The 20,363-nt window shown below is 35.4% G+C and overlaps 1 protein-coding gene across 1 annotated transcript in view; it reads left to right on the plus strand.

The window, feature by feature from the left end:
• Positions 1 to 20,363, plus strand: part of LOC111058435 (kinesin-like protein KIF23) — a 35,436-nt gene that overhangs the window by 9,967 nt on the left and 5,106 nt on the right. Inside the window, exons 4-14 of the mRNA XM_039427710.1 lie at positions 3,056 to 3,360; positions 5,781 to 5,951; positions 7,511 to 7,572; positions 9,247 to 9,383; positions 10,744 to 11,070; positions 11,427 to 11,614; positions 14,308 to 14,438; positions 15,151 to 15,254; positions 15,800 to 15,904; positions 17,256 to 17,686; positions 20,015 to 20,354. Coding sequence (XP_039283644.1) covers positions 3,056 to 3,360; positions 5,781 to 5,951; positions 7,511 to 7,572; positions 9,247 to 9,383; positions 10,744 to 11,070; positions 11,427 to 11,614; positions 14,308 to 14,438; positions 15,151 to 15,254; positions 15,800 to 15,904; positions 17,256 to 17,686; positions 20,015 to 20,354 — 2,301 coding nt within the window. The remainder of the gene's footprint in view (positions 1 to 3,055; positions 3,361 to 5,780; positions 5,952 to 7,510; positions 7,573 to 9,246; positions 9,384 to 10,743; positions 11,071 to 11,426; positions 11,615 to 14,307; positions 14,439 to 15,150; positions 15,255 to 15,799; positions 15,905 to 17,255; positions 17,687 to 20,014; positions 20,355 to 20,363) is intronic.

Below are 20,363 nucleotides of genomic sequence, written 5' to 3' on the forward strand. Positions count from 1 at the left end.
AAATTGTGAATGGATCTATCGCCTATGAATGAGAAATCCAGTTTTCAGAGCAAATGAACTTATAATCTTCAGATGAATTTATACAAATACACAAAGAACTATATCTTGAGCCTAATTAATTAGAGTTACTACGAACTAAAATACTTATCTAGTTTACAGTTGAAAAACAGTGGCTATTGGCTTGAATACACTAATAGCTATATGTTAACAAAATAGAACACAATAAACTGTTTAAAACGCAATTTAAAACATTAATAAACGAAAATGATTCAGAGCAAAATTTTACAACAACACAAAGCCAGCCATGTTTTCAGAGAAGCTAGAACAGGAAAAGCCTAAGTTACAAATCACAGAGCCAACGCCTTGTTCGGTGTAGATATTACAGACACGTCACCAAAAAATTATAACTTACAAGTTTAGAATTCACATTCTACATCTGTTCTCAATAAAACTTTATTTTGAAACTGTTATTTTAAATTTTCATACATATTCTATTTAAATAAACTATTTATTCTGTTTCTCAGCCTCGGTGACACCATGGAACAATGCAACAATCATTTACGATAAAAAATTCTCCGTCGAAAAGTTTGTCCGTCTATTGATGACTCTGATATTTACTATAAAGTTTCATAGATCTCGAATTGAAGATTCGATTTCAATGTGAGAAAAAATGTAATATTACAGCCTTTTTCTGTAGTAAGAACACTCTTTGCACATCTGGGGCACAACCCCACAAGACCAATCCGTACACTCTGAAAAAAAGCGAAATAGCACATTCTTAAATAGTGTGCGGGTACACAATCCCTGAGCCTTCGAAGAAGGTATATAACCCTACTAAGTTTGGAGCAGACACTTTCTATATGAGGTATCCAAGTGAGTTTATAATCTAGTGTAATGCCAAGAAGCTTAGCACTTTTTGCACTCTGACTGATCTGTCTCAAACCAAGCACTAGCTTCTGGGTCTTGGTTGTATTCAAAAATAGACGGTTTGCCCTAAACCAGGCTTCTGCCTCGCCCTGACATCTGGACATCTTTTGTTCAAGAGCACTGAGATCCACTCCAGCAGTAACTAATGATGAATCATCAGCATAGCATACCACCTTGGATCGAATGCTAAACCCAATATCGTTCATCATAACCAGAAAAAGTAGAGGCCCAAGAATGGACCCCTGAGGAACGCCATGTGGTACAGCAATTGGCTTGGAAAACTCTGAGTTAACACATACTGTCTGGATACGACCCTGTAAATAAGATTCTAATAGTTTAAGAGCGTTGTTTTGGATACCAAGAAATTCTAATTTACTTAATAAAATGTTGTGATCCACCACATCAAATCCTTTAGTCAAATCGAAAAGAACCAATCCTGTGTGCTTCTTATCATTGAAACCATTCTCAATGTCAGCCACAATGGTACTAACAGCATCAATAGTTGACCTACCTTTCCTAAATCCGTACTGAGTTTCACTGAACAAACTATTTGATTCAAAGAATTCATATAGTTGTGAGGCAATAATGTATTCAAATATCTTACTAAAGATGGGTGGTACCGATATTGGCCTAAAGTTTTCTGGTGAGTCTTTGTCCCTCCTCTTGTATATGGGCACTGTTCTAGAATGCTTGAGTGATGATGGAAAAACTGATTCTCTGATACAGGCATTAAAACAAGATGTTAATGGCTGTAAAAGAAATTCAATGACTTGTTTTATGAAGGAGCTGGAAAGGGAATAAATATCTTTGCTAGTGGAGGACTTCATTCTAGAAACTATGTAAGAGACTTGATCACATGATACTTCTTTTAATACAAATACAGCCTGCGTTTTTGGGGAAGATACCAGAAGCTCCTCAGCAGAAACAGCTGAAGGCTCGATCACTTTATGAATTTCTGCTACAGCACTGATAAAGTATTGGTTGAATTCTTCAGAGGATACAGTTGTAACAGTAGACTGAGCAGGCTTGGAATTTTTTCGAATAATTTTCCAAGCCGCTGAGCATTTATTGTTAGCCGATTCAATAAACTTGACATTATGGTTCAGTTGAGCCATTTTCAATTCACATCTACTAAGACATTAGTAGAAGAATGATAGTAGGAGTTGGTAGGCTGTACAATTGAATGAGTTATCATTCCTCCTTACACCCATCATGAAAAATGATAATCATTCTGTAAATTTGATGTTACTGAATTCTTTGAACTTATTACAGTTTTAAGTTATTTATTCTTATCAATTTTTGCCTAACCTTTATACAACTATTCATGTATTATTTGTGATTGACTTTTGTTTTGATGATTATAATAATGATGAAATAATGATTTTATTTATCAGAAAAACTCATAATACAATTTTTGTATCAATACAATACACAAATAAACAATTAAAAATTAATTTTAATGAATCCTGATAAAATTACACCTATGCAAAGTTTTAAAGCTTGACCGCATATGGGAGTATCTACAAAAAAATAAAAGATATTCCTTTTGATAACAGTTCATTATCAATTAAAAAATAAAAGATGACACATTCACTTGATTTTTGCACTACCAGCTAAATGAACATTTATGGAAATGGCATCCAATCACAAAAAAACAATAATATTCATGAATTATAAACTATTTTCACACTATTTGTTCAAAATTTATTATATTGGGAACCATCAATCAGTTCTTGTCAGAAATCCAAAGATAAACTTTAGAAGAAATATACTATTTTATTATACATACTTTCTACATCTTCTTCACCCAGATTTAACAGGAAAATCTTCAAATTACGTTTAAACAGCTGTGGTGAGCCACTATGCACAATGGATGAGGGCAGTTTATTACCGAATTATAATAGAAAGTAATTCTACTCAAAAATTACAAATTCCCTGGGATTAGTTGCTCATTCTTGAATTTCCTGGGAATATTTACTCAATCTTGAATTTCCGGGAATTTAGATCAAGGTCAAGGTACATGTCATTGCAAGCTTTGTAATTCAACATCAATAACAGTTAAATATTGTTTTTTGATTTAACATTGTTGAATTTTGTTGAGTAAATAAATGTGAATTGAAATGTCCAGGTGTTCAATGAGACCTCGCTGCCCCTCGTGCAGAATCTGATCGAAGGTCGCAACGGTCTGCTGTTCACCTACGGAGTGTCGAACAGCGGGAAGTCGTTCACAATGGACGGCGCGCCCGACAACCTGGGCATCATGCCTCGCAGCATCAGCGTGCTCTTCAACTCGATCAACACGCGGTTGGCGCCGAAATACCTGTTCAAACCGGACAAGTTGAACGGGTTCGATGTCCAGTCTGAACCGGATGCCTTGCTCGAACGCCAGAGGGAGCTCATGTCGTCCATGCGGAACCCCAAGTCGGCCAAGAAGTAAGTCATCTAAGCACAAATACAGGGTGACACTGAATAACGGGAACTTTTACAAACGCCATAATACATTAGTAGGAAGCGCAAAAATAATGTTATTGAAACTAATGTAAAGTTCAAGACTTGCCATTTGAGAATTATTAATAACATCTATCACTTTTTGACAATTACTTCTTCAAGATGGCTTCCTCCTGCACGAATACACTTTTGAAATCTGTGTTGAGATTCCTGAACGATTGCTGCAACATTCCAGCAGGTATATTGTTAATTTCATTTTGAATTATTGTCTGTTACGATTCAACCACAATTATTGGTCAAGTTGTGAAAACTTTTGATTTGAGATAGCTCCACAAACTGAAAATCGCAGGTGGACAGATCATGGGACCAGGAATATCCCAGATGAGATGTTGCAGCAATCGATGATGAATCGTCAACAAGTATCACTAGATTTCACTTGACACTGTGTTAAAAGTCAGAATTAACTGCTCACCTATATTGAATTAGTACTCACATCTTTCATGTAGACTCTCTAAATAAGAAACTGGCTTATTTTCAAAGCCAGTTTTCATCTATAGTGAGACTCATGTTATAAAGTCAGTAGAAATAGGAGCACAATGATGTCATTTTTCGGTTTCCACCGCCTTCCATAGTACATAGCTGTAATTCAAGTCTCCTTTGTATATCTGATCTCAAATTAATTGTTGATTCTAGTTAATGAAGATTAATTCTGCCTCAAAAATATTATATTCACCTAGAGAATTTTTCTTTTCATGAATAATAACTTTTTATAATAATTGAGACTGAATATTTTGTTGGTTCATTACATTTCTTCATAGCGTGCAAACGATTTGGCAATGATGCGGGGGTAGAGAAGTATAAAGCTATATATGCTTCGTCCAATGACAGACAAGGATAGGAAGCAAATGTTAATTAGTGGCTGAGATTAAACATAAATCTCTCTATAATTTAGCAAATTTGTAAGGCTCATTGATGTATTGATTCATATTTTTAGGCTTTATTAGATTTATTTATATTTTTTATAATATATTTTTTATTCATATTGATTCATATTTTTAGGTTTTTTTAGATTTATTCATATTTTTAAGGAACTCCTCACCATTATAAAGTCATTCGAATTTACTTGCTCTTTTCTATTTTATTTCTTCATTTTTCACTTCAGTTTACGGCTGGGTAGTAAGGTGAGGGTAGGGGACCGTGATTGCAGTTGTGGCACCAAGTTATAAATCCAACACCGTTCATACTCATTACTCATTTATCAAACCAAATTCCTGAATTCATGGTACAGGTTCTTGGATATTGTAACAACAGGATGTCTGATAAGTCACTCCCTATTTTTATACAGCTATAATTTCTTTATCTATGAACAAATTTTGTTAGATAGAGCACTCCTTGAGGTTGTGTTAACACCAATTTTCATTTGTTTCAGTTTAAGAATGCCCCCTATCTTGACTGTGGAAGAACGAGCCAAAATAGCAGATCGTTTTGAGGTCTGGGGATCTGTGGTGTGAGTACAAAGGTGGTGGAGGGCTGAACGAGGGATCCATGCAACACTTGATGCAATAACTGTTAAAATTTCCCATTCCAAATTACTATCAACAGGGAGTGTCGCAGATGCAAGACGATCAGGAAGACCATCAACGTCAAGGACAGCAGAGAATGTAGAGTTCGTGAAATGTTCATGAGGAGCCCTAAGAAATCTCATGAAAGTGATCTTTCACAATACTCTGTTGCAACGATTCTCTATAAAGATCTCATTGTTTTTATATCCAGTGCTGCATGGATCCCTCGTTCAGCCCTCCACCACCTTTTTACTCGCACCACAGATCCCCATACCTTATAACGAGCTGCTTTTTTGGCTCGTTCTTCTACAGTCAAGAGAGGGGGCATTTTTAAACTAAAACAAATGAAAATTGGTGTTAAACACAACCTCAAGGAGTGCTCCATCTAGCAAAAGTAGTTCTAACAGAATTTGTTCATAGGTGAAGAATTATAGCTGTATAAAAATAGGGAGTGACTTATCAGACACCCTATACAAATTCTGTAGTAATACCGTATTTGTATAAGCTACTAATTTGACTTGTAATAACAATTGGCGAATGCTAGCAAGTTTGGAAATTCATGATTTTAGTTTGGAATAGATTATACATGAAAGAAAGATCAATTAGATATGCTAAAGATTAGATTTCACGATGTACTTCTACATTAGCCCTATGTACATTTTGGAAAATATTTTCTACCTACAAGTTTAATTTGATTTTGTTCATAGTTTCAATCAACACTCGTGATTTTGCCTCTAGGGAATACTTGTATGTTTCGATTTGTTTTTGACTATGTATGAAAAACACATTCGATGATTGCATTTATGACACTTTTCACAATATTGTATCTGGTTTATTTTTCAGAAAAGATGCATATGCTGACATGAGGTCGAGAGGTGGCCAAGCAAGTACTCAAAAACTTAACATCAATGATGAGAATGTCTATGCAGTCTTCATAACTTACATTGAGATCTATAACAACTGCGTTTATGATCTTTTAGAAGATTATCAAAGTGATGATTGCACGAGAGTCAGGTAAGCTGTATTTTATTTGCCACCCAAATTCAAATATGCAACTGATTGAATTGCTTGACCGGTTTTAGGCTGAAATGTAAGTTATAACAATAGTCTTACATGCACATCAGTTATAAGACTCAGGATAACCAGTTATATCGTGTCATGTAGGGATTGTTTGTTTATTGTTTTTGAAGGGACGGATTCAAAGATCCAAAAGTTCAAAGAACCCCACACGTCAACCGAAGCTTATTGTGTTCCCAAGTAGTATGTTAGTTAGGCAAACCAATACCTGAATCCTTTACAAGAACCAGGAGTTTTTCCCTATACTAACATCCCATTCATCACCTGGTTGCTTGTCGCAATCCAGTGTGATATGCTTGGCAGTCTCTTGAGACTGATTAGTCCTCGTGACCTACGTGAGTTCCACTCCTGGCCTTCTTTGTAGATCCTTCCTCTGAGGAAGGGGTGGCCAAGTTGCCTCTAGGGCGCCCGGCCACCCTTGACTCAGCCTCTTGACCCACATTTGTGCCTGGAGTTTCACCCATCTCTGGTCTGTCGGGTTTTTTCTTTTTGTCCCTCCGAAACTTCGCAGGATCAAAAGCCTCACCTCTCCCAAGAAGTTTTGCCTAAATGGCCGCCCGTCTTTGAGCAGTGGCGAGGTTTGGTCTCTCCACCCACAAACTCGTGACCTACGTGAGTTCTATTCCTGGCCTTTTTGTAGGTCCTTCCGCTGGGGATCCCATGTAGGGATTAGAATGTTTAAGAATGTTAATATATGGATTCGGAAATCTTTCGTTCGATTCCTGGTGCTGACCGAAATTTATTACAATACAGGCTGTGAGCTATAAACATGAACTTTCGACTCCCACCACATGAGACTCAACTCTTTTTAAGGTGGAAGTTTGATCAGTTTGCTCTCATCAGTCGGTACCCTCTCTTTGAACATTCTCTACACTGGCATTATGAATGTTGAGTGAGACTGAAAGATGTGTGAGAGAGATATATTCCCACCTCTAAATCCCTACCACTCTTTTACCGTTTGAGGGGTTGAGGTTCATGTTATAACTATAACGGCCTATAACATAGCATTCATCTCATTCTTTGTGACAAAGTAGGCCTATGTGAAAATTTATATTTTTCAAATATTAAATATCAAATTACAATAAGATTCTTATTCTTTGCAAATCACTTTTTTCTCTGCTTTTCCAGAAGAGTTTCCCATTGGATTGTGATTTGATTTAAACAAATGAAGAAAAAGTAAACAATAAATTGAGTCTTTAGATCTGATATGATTCTTACAGAGATCTTCCGGCTGAGGTCCCCTTCAGAAACATTGATGAAATTGTTCAACACTTATATATTTTATCTTTGGTTGTAGTGGAATCCCGAATTCAGTAATTTTCAATTTTATTATTTTTATTTAATTGTCAACTTTATCTTGAAATATTGTTAGCTTGATTAGCAGTTTAGAAAAAGAAGTATTTGGCAACATTTACTTTGTTTTTATTTATTATACAATTTCTATTGAATATTAAAACGAAGAACTTTAATATTTATCTTATGCGTTGTTCTGTCAGGGCTCTGCAACCGAAAATAATCAGAGAAGATGGCTCGAAGAATATGTACGTGCATGGTGTCGATGAAATAGAAGTGACCACACCAGATGAAGCCGTTGAGATATTCTATAAAGGGCAGAAGAGAAGGCGCCTGGCTCATACTGCGCTCAACACTGAATCCAGTCGTAGCCACTCGGTCTTCACTATACGGCTTGTTCAGGTCAGACATATCAAATCAAAATTTTTTTCACAATTCAAACATTGAGGGTGCTCATTTACAGAAATGCTAGTTACAGAAGTTTAGCATCAGTACTCTATAAACAGAACTGCGGGGTCAAAAATTGTCTTCCAAACTTTTTTCTGTACAACCCTTCGTTGTCTGCACTTGAAGGAATTAAGAGGGAATGTTTTGAACACAGTTTACGACTTTGCAGCTTTGTTTAGAGTAGTTAGGAGGTGAGCATATCAAAAGTACCCATCACTACCCCTTGTGCTAAAGGGATGACGGTTTTCAAGAATTTTCAAGACTGATGATTACCTTCAAATAGATAAAATAGCTGTGATTTTAGGAGTGAATTTGTGTTTGTTTTTAGTTTAATCATTTTTTGACGTTGCCGGATCGTTTTTTAACAATGCAATAATATAATAAATGAATAAAAAATAGTTTATCTCACTAAACGTAACGAGAATAAACAGTTAATATAACATCTGATATCGTGTACCGGGATCAGCTATCCCCTATAAAAGCCATCGGCAAGGCAGAGAATCGGCAATCAAGACAAGAATTGTCTTTTGACCTTTCTCCACTGCCATTATAACGTGGACCTCATTATAATAATTGTGTTGTAATATAATGCACGGGTCCTTGATATGTCTTTCAATACTTTCAGTAGCCGTACTTATTCAATTATACATTCGTAGATACAATATCATTCTTCACTCATTATGAATGATTGGGAAAGGAACAACAGGCTTAGAGCCCAAAACTGTCTTGATAGAAATAGTCCAAAAATAGGTTATGTTTATCACTTCATAAGTTTTGTACAATTACTTTTCATTTACTTAGTTCAATGACACCAACGACACTTCAACCACCGAGCACCAAAACTCCATAATTTACTTCCTGTACACATCAAGATAATAGAAAAGTCAAGAAAATTTAAATGCGCCGTTAAAACTGGATCACAACAACTGGAAGATATAATATAGATAACATAATTTCGAACAATATGTGGGCTCACTTACCCAATGTATTTGCACCCCCACTCTAATAGAGATCCCGGGCTCAAACCCTCTCATAATCAACAGTTTTTTAACCAGATCACACCCGTGTTATCGGATGGGCACGTTGAACTGTCGGTCCCGGCTGAAGTATGACAGTCGTAAGGTCCATTGACGGCTAAAATTATATATTCAGGCAGTGGGACCTTCCCGCAAGGGACTCCCCACCAACAATAGCCATACGAATTTACGTTTACTTTTACCCCCACTCTAAATTTAGTTGTATTACTACTATCATAGCCACCTCTAATACAAGGCCGCGGCCTACGATATTGCAACGTCGCAGTGTAGGCCTACAATCTAATACATGATTGGTGAAAAAGATCAGCTGGTATTTTTAAAATCTTTTTCACCAATCATGTATTAGATTCTAGGCCTACACTGCGACGTTGCAATATCGAAGGCCGCGACCTTGTATTAGAGGTGGCTATGCTACTACTCCTGCTCTAGAACATGGGTTTCCCCACGGTCTTTAGATGAAATAGAAGTGACCACACCAGATGAAGCCGTTGAGATATTCTATAAAGGGCAGAAGAGAAGGCGCCTGGCTCATACTGCGCTCAACACTGAATCCAGTCGTAGCCACTCGGTCTTCACTATACGGCTTGTTCAGGTCAGACATATCAAATCAAAATTTTTATTCACAATTCAAACATTGAGGGACTTGCCAAATCCGTAGGTTTTCCGGCGGGTGCCCATTTACAAAAATGCTAGTTACAGAAGTTCTAGCATCAGTACTCATACAGAACTGCGGGGTCAAAGATTGTCTTCCGAACTTTATTCTCTATAATCCTTCTTTGACCGGACTTACAGAATTAGGAGGGAATGTTTTGAACACAATTTACGACTTTGCAGCTTTGTTTAGAGTAGTTAGGAGGTAAGCATATCAAAGCATATCAAAAGTACCCATTACTATCCCTTGTGCTAAAGGGATGATGGTTTTCAAGACTGATGATTACCTTCAATTAGATACAGTAGCTGTGATTTTAGGAGTGAATTTGTGTTTGGTTTTAGTTTAATCATTTTTTGACGTTGCCGGATCGTTTTTTAACAATGCAATAATATAATAAATGAATAAAAAATAGTTTATCTCACTAAACGTAACGAGAATAAACAGTTAATATAACATCTGATATCGTGTACCGGGATCAGCTCTATCCCCTATAAAAGCTAGTGGCAAGGCAGAGAATCGGAAATGCTGTTCTGTCTCTCCCTTTCTCCACCGCCATTATAACGTGGACCTCACTATTTTTTGTGTTGTAATATAATAAACGGGTCCTTAATATGTCTTTAAATACTTTCAGTAGCCGTACTTATTCAATTATAGCCTACATTCGTAGATACAATATAATTCTTCACTCATTATGAATGATTGGGAAAGGAACAACAGGCTTTGAGCCCAAAACTGTCTTGATAGAAATTGTCCAAAAATTGGTTATGTTTATCACTTCATAAGTTTTGTACTATTACTTATCATTTGTTCAATGACATCACCGACACTTCAACCACCTAGCACCAAAACTCCACAATTTACTTCCTGTACATATCAAGATAATAGAAAACTCAAGAAAATTTAAATGCATCGTTAAAAACTGCTGTATCACAACAACTGGAAGACATAATATAGAAAACATAATTTTGAACAATATGTGAGCTCACTTACCCAATGTATTTGCACTCCCACTCTAAATATAATTGTATTACTACTATGCCTGCTCTAGAACATGGGTTTCCCGTAGTTGAGTAGGTTAATTTCCGAAAAAATGCAATTTATTTTATATTTGTAGTAAATTTCATATATTGTATTTTTGAATATTATGTACATTTCATTGGTTAGATTGCTTATTTGTATATTAATGGAAATAAAATTTCTTATTATTATTAATTACTTTTCATTTTAGATTACTAATCACAATTAGTATTGTTTTTGTGTATTATTTTGAGGCAATAAATGAATTTGTGTTTGTGATTAGGCGCCCTCGGACGCAGCAGGCGGCGACCGCCGCTGGCTAACGGTGAGTCAACTGTCGCTGGTTGATTTGGCGGGCAGCGAGCGAACGTCGCGCGCTCGCACGGCCGGCCAGCGCCTGCGCGAAGCGGGCAACATCAACAATTCGCTGATGACGCTGCGCACATGCTTCGAGCTGCTCAGAGACAATCAACTGACCGGTGGCAGCAAGATGATTCCCTATCGCGAGTCGCGGCTCACGCATCTCTTCAAGAACTACTTTGACGGCGACGGCGATGTGCGCATGATCATCTGTGTCAATCCGCGCGCTGGCGACTGTGATGAGATCAATGTGAGTTAATCTGTATCTAAAGGGGCGTTTACATTAGTCAAGTTTCCTTGAATAATATAATTGACCGAGTGAAGTGAGGTCTAAGATTCAACTCTGATTTTCTTTCACTATGACTATGGCTAATTTTAATTTATTGTAATAAAGAATATTATATCACACATTTTTTTTACTAAAATCTCAACTATAATTTAATATTGACTGAGGACTGTTTGGAGTAAAACTCACTATAAAAATTGATCCATTCATATCCTTACAAACTCATTTTCGTTTAACTTTACTTTAAAAGCAATCTTGTTATCAATACAAAACTACAACAGAGAATAGCTCTGGCTAATTTTCAACCTTCTTTGTTCCAGCATGTTCTGAAGTTCGCAGAGATGTCGCAAGAGGTCAAAGTTAATAGAATCAGGCCGCCAAAGGAGATTCCATGTCCTCCACCTGCCAAGAGGAAACCACCTTCTACGGAAATGAAGCAACAAGAAGAGATAGTGACGTCAGCAAATAGCAAGACCAACCTGAGCTCGTCTTTCCTAGCGAGTTGTCGGTAAGTGAACTATCAATAATATTTTTTAAATTATGACATCAGTTACAGTTTAATTATTGCCGTATATCGTGATATGCCTTATCATTATACAGGGTGTTTGAAAAAAAAACTCCCTAGTTTTGATATGTCATAGAATATGTAAAAAGTGATATACACTATTATAGTTTGTGGTGTTTTATTCAAAAACTGTCTAAGTTTTGTCCCCCTGTAGTGAGCAGAACTGCTTGACCTTGAGACGGCGCCAGGGAACAGTTTCCTCATTTGAGTTCGGGCTTTCCGGAAGGTGGATAGGGAGAGCTGGCCCAATTGCTTGCCACCACGAAGCCCGGAATTAACCACTCTGCACTTTTTCCTTTGGGGACACATGAAATAATGTTGTGTAAAGTGAAAAAATCTGTTGTGGTACACTCACACAACTTTCCTTGCTCATTGAACTGTAAGCCCCATTCTTAAAGGAGAATAATTTAGGGGAATAACATTATGACGATTGGCAGCAACATATTGAAACTACGATCAGACTACTGTATATGTGTATATATAATTGTTTTCAGAGTACTTTTTCCTTTGTGTAAATATTGTGAAATTCTATGATATTTTTCAAAAGTTAAAACAGCTGTTCTACAGATGAAATATCTAGACTATGTATTCTTTTTATGAACTGCTCTACCTACCTACCTCATGCACGACAAAGTCTATTTCTCAGGGATGGGGTGGACCCCCCATTAGTTTCCCACAAAAAGGAGACTCATGCCAGTTAATAGAGCTGATAAATAACTATACAGGGTATGAATTTGAAAAAAATCGGTCAAGTCATTTTTGAGAAATCGTGAAAAACATGGTTTTTAGTAATTATCCGCCATTTTTCGCAAGAATATTATGGAGCTCCTGCAATTTTCCCAGAAATGAGACTCATGTCAGTTGATAGGGCTTATGAATAAGCTATCCATGGTATAAATTTGAAGAAAATCGTTAGAGCCGTTTTCGAGAAAACCGTAAAAAACATGGTTATTTAGTAATTATCCACAATTTTTCTCAAGAGCAATTTTCCCAGAAATAAGACTCATGTCAGTTGATAATGCTTATGAATAAGCTATCCATGGTATAAATTTGAAGAAAATCGTTGAAGCCGTTTTTCAGAAAACCGTGAAAAACATGGTTTTTTAGTGATTATCCGCCATTTTTCCCAAGAATATTACGAAGCTCCCGCAATTTTCCCAGAAATGAGACTCATGTCACTTGATAGGGCTTATGAATAGATATCCATTATATAAATTTGAAGAAAATCGTTAGAGCCGTTTTCGAGAAAACCGTGAAAACATGGTTTTTTAGTAATTATCCGCCATTTTTTCCGCCATTTTGGATTGAATTTCTTATTGTCGCATCCTCATGGTACAAGGACCTTAAGTTTAAAATTTCAAGTCATTCGGTTAATTAGGAATGGAGTTATCGTGTTCACAGACATACACACACAGACCAACACCCAAAAATCATGTTTTTGGACTCAGGGGACCTTGAAACGTATATAAAACTTGAAATTAGGGTACCTTAATTTTTTTTGGAAAGCAATACTTTCCTTACCTATGGTTGTAGGGCAAGGAAAGTAAAAATCCGTGAGACATGAACCATTTACGGGAAAGAATCATGACGGCGGTTGGGACAGTTACACCTGATGCTGATATGTTGATGAATACATGGCGAAAACTTGAATATCGTCTCGACGTGTGCAGGACAACAAATGGATCCCATATGTTGAAGAGTACTAATTTTAAACAAAACTTGAAGGCTCTCTCTTTCATTGTTGATGTACTTGTTGATTTAGTTTTCCATCAACTTACACATTAAATTTATACCTAAAACTAGGGAGTTCTTTTTCAAACACTCTGTATAGTGATTAATCAACTCTTTCGAAATGGTTGATTATGCAATCAAGCTTTGAGTGTCTGAATATAAATTCTTGAAGTTCAATCAAAGCGATGTAGCCTATATCTCTATAGCCCAGTTGCACAAAAGCCTGTTAGAATAATTTAATCAAGATTAAATTCCACGAGAACCAGAGAAGGTTTTTGAAAAAAGGGCTCCTCTGATTGGTTTTCGTGGCATTTAATCTGGATTAGAAGTTAAAAGATTATTGTGCAACCGGGTGTTGATCTCTATTTAAGACCATTACGATTTTTTGAAGTTCCAGATCCCCTGATTAGGTGGGCAAAGGATGCTTATTTATCAATCGAATACATATATAAACTTTTCTTTTACATTTTTACTTTTATTCTTTATTTATTTATTATTTTTTACAATGAAGCACAGATCGGGAGAGAAAAACTAAGAATACCTTGTACTATTTCTCTTCCAAATTTAGTTACATAAATCCAAATGAAGTTATGTATTTTAGATTTTTACAAAAATTTCCTGTCCATAAATAATTTATTCAAACCATTCATTTGAATTTTGATGTTCCAAATAACAAAATAATAATAAATTATAATACTCAGTTATTTTTAAAATAGAGAATATTCATTTATTAGAGAAATTTTTAAACACAAACCGAAAAACAAACTTTCTTATTTGTTAATTTTTAGTTTATTCTTAGTTGGTTGTGATTTGAATAGTGTCACAGTAACCTCACTGTTACTGATTTATTCATTTATTTTTAATCTCATTTATTATCAACAACCTCTCGATATTTTTTCTGGTAGTTTTCAACAAGCATTTCCGGTGCCCGAGATAACAGATCCTGAAAATAACGGCTTCATTACGGAAACGCTTCAAGTGATGCTTGCTAGGAAGGAGAAAGCAAAGGAACTGCAGACTCACATAAAAACATTAGGTAATACTTTATTCTCACAGTAACATTTATCATTAAAATAATTGGGAGAAAAAAATATTCTTATGAAAGGAAAAGGAAAAGGTTTGATGATTGAAGGTAAAATGTTGAATACTGTAATCAAAAATGAAAAAATCAGGGTAATAAATATTTTATAATGATTGATACATATAGTTATAGTGACATTCATGCTGTTAAGTCAGTAAAAATTATATGGCAGCAGTGTTGCCACTTTTTCTTTTCCACTTTATTCTATAGTAGTTTGCTGTTAGCATAGCCACCTCTAATACAAGGCCCCGGCCTACGATATTGCAACGTCGTAGTGTAGGCCTAGAATCTAATACATGATTGGTGAAAAAGAATTTTTAAAATACCTGCTGATCTTTTTCACCAATCATGTATTAGATTCTAGGCCTACGCTGCGACATTGCAATATCGTAGGCCGGGGCCTTGTATTAGAAGTGGCTATGCTGTGAGTGATAGTTATCCCGGTATATTTGAATAAATTAGAAAACAGAAATCATTTACAGTCTTTTTCATATATAATTTATTGTTTATTTTTCATGTTGGTTAGTGAGTTATTGCTTTTTGTTGGTGTTTGAAGTTATTGTTACCAATTCTCAATTGATGTGTTGATTTATTTTCTTTTTTAATATTTATTTTATCAATCTGTATTATTTTATGGCAAATAAATTTATTTTCTTTTTCAATGCAGCCAATTCCTTCCGTGTTGGACAAGAGAGTTTTTTCAACGAAGTGAATTCTATTCAAGACGAATATAAAAGATTGGCCGAAAACAATAGAGAAAAAGATCAAACTGTAAGTATTATATAAATCTACTCATCCAATTTAAAAAAATAATCAACTTGATATTTATTATGGAGAAATTCAATGTAATAAATAACAAACTGCATAATTATGTTTGGATTATTCGTGGATAGCTGGATTCAGTGTTTTTTTTTTTTTTAATGTTTGTCTTTAATATAGTTTGATATAAGATATTCTCAATCATTAAATTGTTTTCTTATCATGTCTTTCATATTGTGATCTATTGGATTTATTCTGGTGTCTATTTGCTAACGTTAATGTGTTCATTAGTGATCCTTCAATTTCATATTCACATCGTTTCTCTTTCAACTTGGCTACTTTGGCCCGTTTACTTGAAAGTAGATCACATTATTATAACATTGAAGTCACTTTTCAAATTTCTTCACAATAAGAATTGTATAATTCAATTTTATCTATGTAGGTAGACAACTTACTATAAATACAACAATATATGGGTATATAATTTATGGTTTAACGACAGCAATGTGTGAATAATAACAAGAGCAAAATTAATATTAATGATGTATTGTTTACAGATTGAGGAATTGCGGAGGAAAATTCATCAAATGGATTCAGAAAAACTTAATTTAAAAATGAAGTGCACTAGTACAGAGCATTATCTTCGAAGTCGAGAAAATGAGGTGAGGTGACATTATTTGCGTTTATATTTCACATCCACATTATTTGTCGATTAGTATTCACATAAACTGAAAAAGTTCAGAATCATCATGATATTTTACCTTGACCTTTCATTTATAGATGAAAATATGTGAATCTATTCTATCCTAATCAATAAACTTACATTATTTTTTGTGAATTTAGTTTTCTTTAGTCTTACTATTTTTTTATTTGTTATTGTGAAGGTGTGTGTTGACTATAGTAAAATCATTCAAGTATCTAGACTCCCTAATAACAGAAAAAAATAATGTGGCTGAAGAAGTGGATGCTAAAATAATGTCCGGATATAGGGTCTATTTCGCCCTGCAAAATATCCTCAAGTTCAAGAATGTGTCAATAAAAGGCAAAATTAGATTTTACACAACAATTTTAAGACCAATAGTGGCATATGGGGCCGAATCTTGGACTTTAACTAGAAGAGAAGAAGGTCTGCTATGGGAAAAGAAAGATTTTAAGAATAATTTTTGGAGTAATCAAGGAAAATGAAATATGGAGGATGAGAACAAACGAGGAACTTGGAAGATTGTTTGAGGAGACCAGTATTTTATCTGTTGTAAAAATTATGAGGTTGAGATGAGCTGGTCATGTGCACAGAATGCCGGAAGGGAGGGTGCCAATAATAGTGCTGGAAGGCAAACCCGGAGGAAGAAGACTACAAGGAAGACCAAGAAAGCGGTGGGTTGACGATGTGGAGGAGGATTTGCGAAGACTGGATGTAAGAAGATGGAGAAGAACAGCAGAATGTCGAGAGAGATGGAAGGATGTGGTTGCGAAGGCTGTAGGCTAGTGCCAATAATGATGATGATGATGATGTGTGTTGACAATCCTTCTATTTTCTGACTTGTCTTCAGCCTGTTCTTTGATTGTTAATATTATTTGAACTGAGAAATATTGAAAATATAATTAATTATATAATTGAGAAATTATGGAGGAAACTCGTACTCTGGACATTACCCATTCGAACTCCGTCATGATTCAATGTGATCAAAAACCTGTGCTTAGGCTCATGCCTATTCAGGGTTTTCATCGTATTCATTGCATAAAAATTAATTTGTTATAATGTTGTGTTGGAAGAAGGTGATCTTGATATTCAACTTGAAAAGGGACCAGTTTCAGCGTATAAAGCAGTTTTTCCTCCTCCTCACTCCTTCGCTCTTCTTCTCCACTTCCAGCTCCTCCTCCGCCTCCTTCTACTCACTTCTTCTCCAGGTTTTATGTCAAGTTGTCATTTTGTTGTTCCTTGACCTTAATCCTTCGACATTTAATCTAAGATATCTTTGATTTTTTACTAATTTGTTTTCAAAACCGTTCCAGCTTGCCGACAAGGAAGAGCAGTTGTCGAAGGAGCAGGAGGCACGAGAGCGAGAGAAGATGCGCATGAAAGACCAGATCACGCAGAAAACTGAGAAACTGGCCAAAGAGCTGCAGCGACAGAAGAGTCAGATGGAGATGGAAATGTGGCAGCGCGACAGGCGGCTCAGGAAAGTGAAGAAGATTCTAGATAGCGGCCCGAGTGTGACTTCACGCGGTGCCACTCCGTCGGCGACGACACGTGGTGCTACCCCGTCAGTGACGTCACGGTATCCGCCTTCGACTACCGAGAGCAGCGAATCGGACGTAGCACCGTTGCGACTGCGCAATCGCATTCTGGCCGCGCAGTTCAAAACGCCGCAACCGAAGCATGCGGCGAGTGAGGCGGATCTAGCCAGCAAGGCGGCGACTGTCGGCCGCGTGGCTAACCTCAGGTAAACAACATAGACAAATAGAAATAGAAATTGCTTTATTGACAAGAACATTTTCAACAATGTATGGTCAACGTCATGCACAAAATTTCAAAGTCATGTTTGACTACTATGTTTGAATATTATCATTGTATTCAACAATGTATAATTACTTTACAAAATATTTCATCTGAACTATGAAAATTCATTATGAAATTATTGAAAAATATAATTTATTGTTAATAAAATATAATTGTTTATTTTAAACGAGAATGAACACTTGATATTACATCAACAAACCTATATCAACTACCGTCTACAGAAGGCATTGACAAGACGGAGGATCGGCAACGTTGTTCTCCTATCAATCTCCACTGCCATTATAACGTGGACCTCACTTTAGGTATATATGAACTGTGCATTTATGATAATCATAAAATAATCTCCTACTCTCGTAAATGCAGTTGTAAAAAAACAGATTATAACTCTCCTAGAGCTTTTTTAATAATGCATCATCAAGTGTAGAATAAGTTTGGATTGTTAGTGGCTACCCTTACTGATTGATACATACACTTGTTTTGTATAATTTTTTTTACAAAGAAAGTAAAATTTTATTATGAAACACTGAAATGTTGTCGAGAAACATCACGAATTTATTGAAAAATTAAATACATGTTTCAAAACCTATGGTGTCATCTTCAGTGTTGAAAATTCAAAAACTTTTGAATTGATATTTCTAGGCAACATCCCCGTGTTACATTATTCATTTATTTATTTATTCACAATATCACATCGGAAACAACAGGTAAAGACCCAAATATGTCTCCTTAACACAGCAATAAGTACAGTAGGCTATACAATTTAATCAAAACAAAAAATACTAAAACTAATGCTTGAAAAGAAAAAAAGTACTTTTTTTCAAATTTAATTTTTTTTATTCAAAATCAAATCATTTATTTGCCATACAATAAATACATATTCAAAACATAATAAAAGAAAATACTTAATTTTATAATCAAAAGTATAACATAATTAAAATAAAAATTAAGCATAAATAATACCAAAATCATAATTAGATACTTCTCAATGGTAATCCGGCATCACCAGCAAAAGGAATCAAGCCTTGCCCGCTGGTGAGAGTTGCAATCAGCTAGTTACATTGGTTGTTTCCTAGTTTTATACAATAATAGAGAAAAAAAATAATCCACGCTTAAAAATATGCTTTTAAAAAATTAGATAATGCTTTCAATTGAAAAGAAATAGTTTTCTCTTATCCAATTTTTTATTTTTTTGTAATTAATTTTTGCTTCCAGATCAAAAGGCAAATCATTTATGAATCTTGTACTTATATAAATGAGCTGTCTTCTAACTACTGTTAATACTTAGAAAACTACTTCTAAAACATTCCTTAATAGAGTTGATGGTGAAAATGAATATATGAAGTGATGAAAGAGAGGTGTTATCAATAAAGATGATAAGAGAGCATGCAGTCTCATATGAATGATGAGATGAGGGTGATAATGATAACTGCCATCAAAGAACTTTGAAAATAAGGAGTAAGTAAGAATAAAATGGGTTTGAATGTGCAAATGAAGGAAAACATGGATTTATTATGGATAAATATCACTACATCTCACCAACAACAGTATCTAAAGTGAAATTATTTATTGCATGTTTGGAATAAATAACAAATATTATTGGATGTTGTAGTCAAACTATTTCAACTCTAGGCATTCATCAATTCTTTATTATCATGTTTTATTCAAATTATTTCACCCTTTACTATCTGAAAGTTTTCTATCAACCTAAATTCAATTTATATAATGTTATCCTGCACTGATTCAAATTAATTATTTCCCCCTTTACTATTGAAAGTTGTCTCTCAAACTGAACCCAATTTATATAATGTTATCCTGCACTAATTTCAAACTCTTGATAATTATATCAAAATGAATATTTGTTCAACGAATTATATTATTTTTGTTTACGTTTATGTTTATACTATGAACTACTCCACTATCATGTTTTTTCTTTTTCTTTTTTGAAAGTGTATGCCAATTTTTTGTTTGAAGTATTTGCTAAATTTTTTTTGTTTCTACAGCTACTTTTTTTCTGGTTTTCTCAATTTGGAGTGCTTACTGAATGCTCGTTGCTAGCGCACAAACTTTGTTTTGCTTGCAACGCAAATATTATATATTTTATTATTATTTAGTTTCAATAAAAGCTTTTGTATTTTTGTTAGTAAATTTCTAATGTATGAAACTTAATTTTGTTTTCCATGTTTTGTGAATTATTTATATGAATTTGGCAATAAATTTTATTTGATGTTGTAACAAATATTATTGTTACTAGGTCGACGTTCCGACGCTCGCGTTCGTCAGGCCCCGGAGAACGGCTTGCCGAAACTCCACAGCCAACGGCAACGGAGAGCGAAGCAACGACCTCGACAGGTGGTCGCGTGGCCAACCTGCGGTCAGCGTTCCGTCGTTCGCGGTCAGCGGGACCCGGAGACGTGTGGTTGGACCATCGGCCGCCCAACGTCCCCCCCGACACCCTCTTCCAGCCCGTCATGAAGCGCTCGCATCCCGTCGACAAACTGACCGACATCAGGCAGGTCAATAAGTCGTCCAAGTACTGTCTCACAGTGCTGGATAAGGACTCGGACGGCGATATTGAAACCTGCTTGTACAAGGTTTGTACA

This window comes from Nilaparvata lugens, chromosome 5 (assembly GCF_014356525.2).
Source record: "Nilaparvata lugens isolate BPH chromosome 5, ASM1435652v1, whole genome shotgun sequence".
In the NCBI taxonomy this organism is placed as follows: domain Eukaryota; kingdom Metazoa; phylum Arthropoda; class Insecta; order Hemiptera; family Delphacidae; genus Nilaparvata; species Nilaparvata lugens.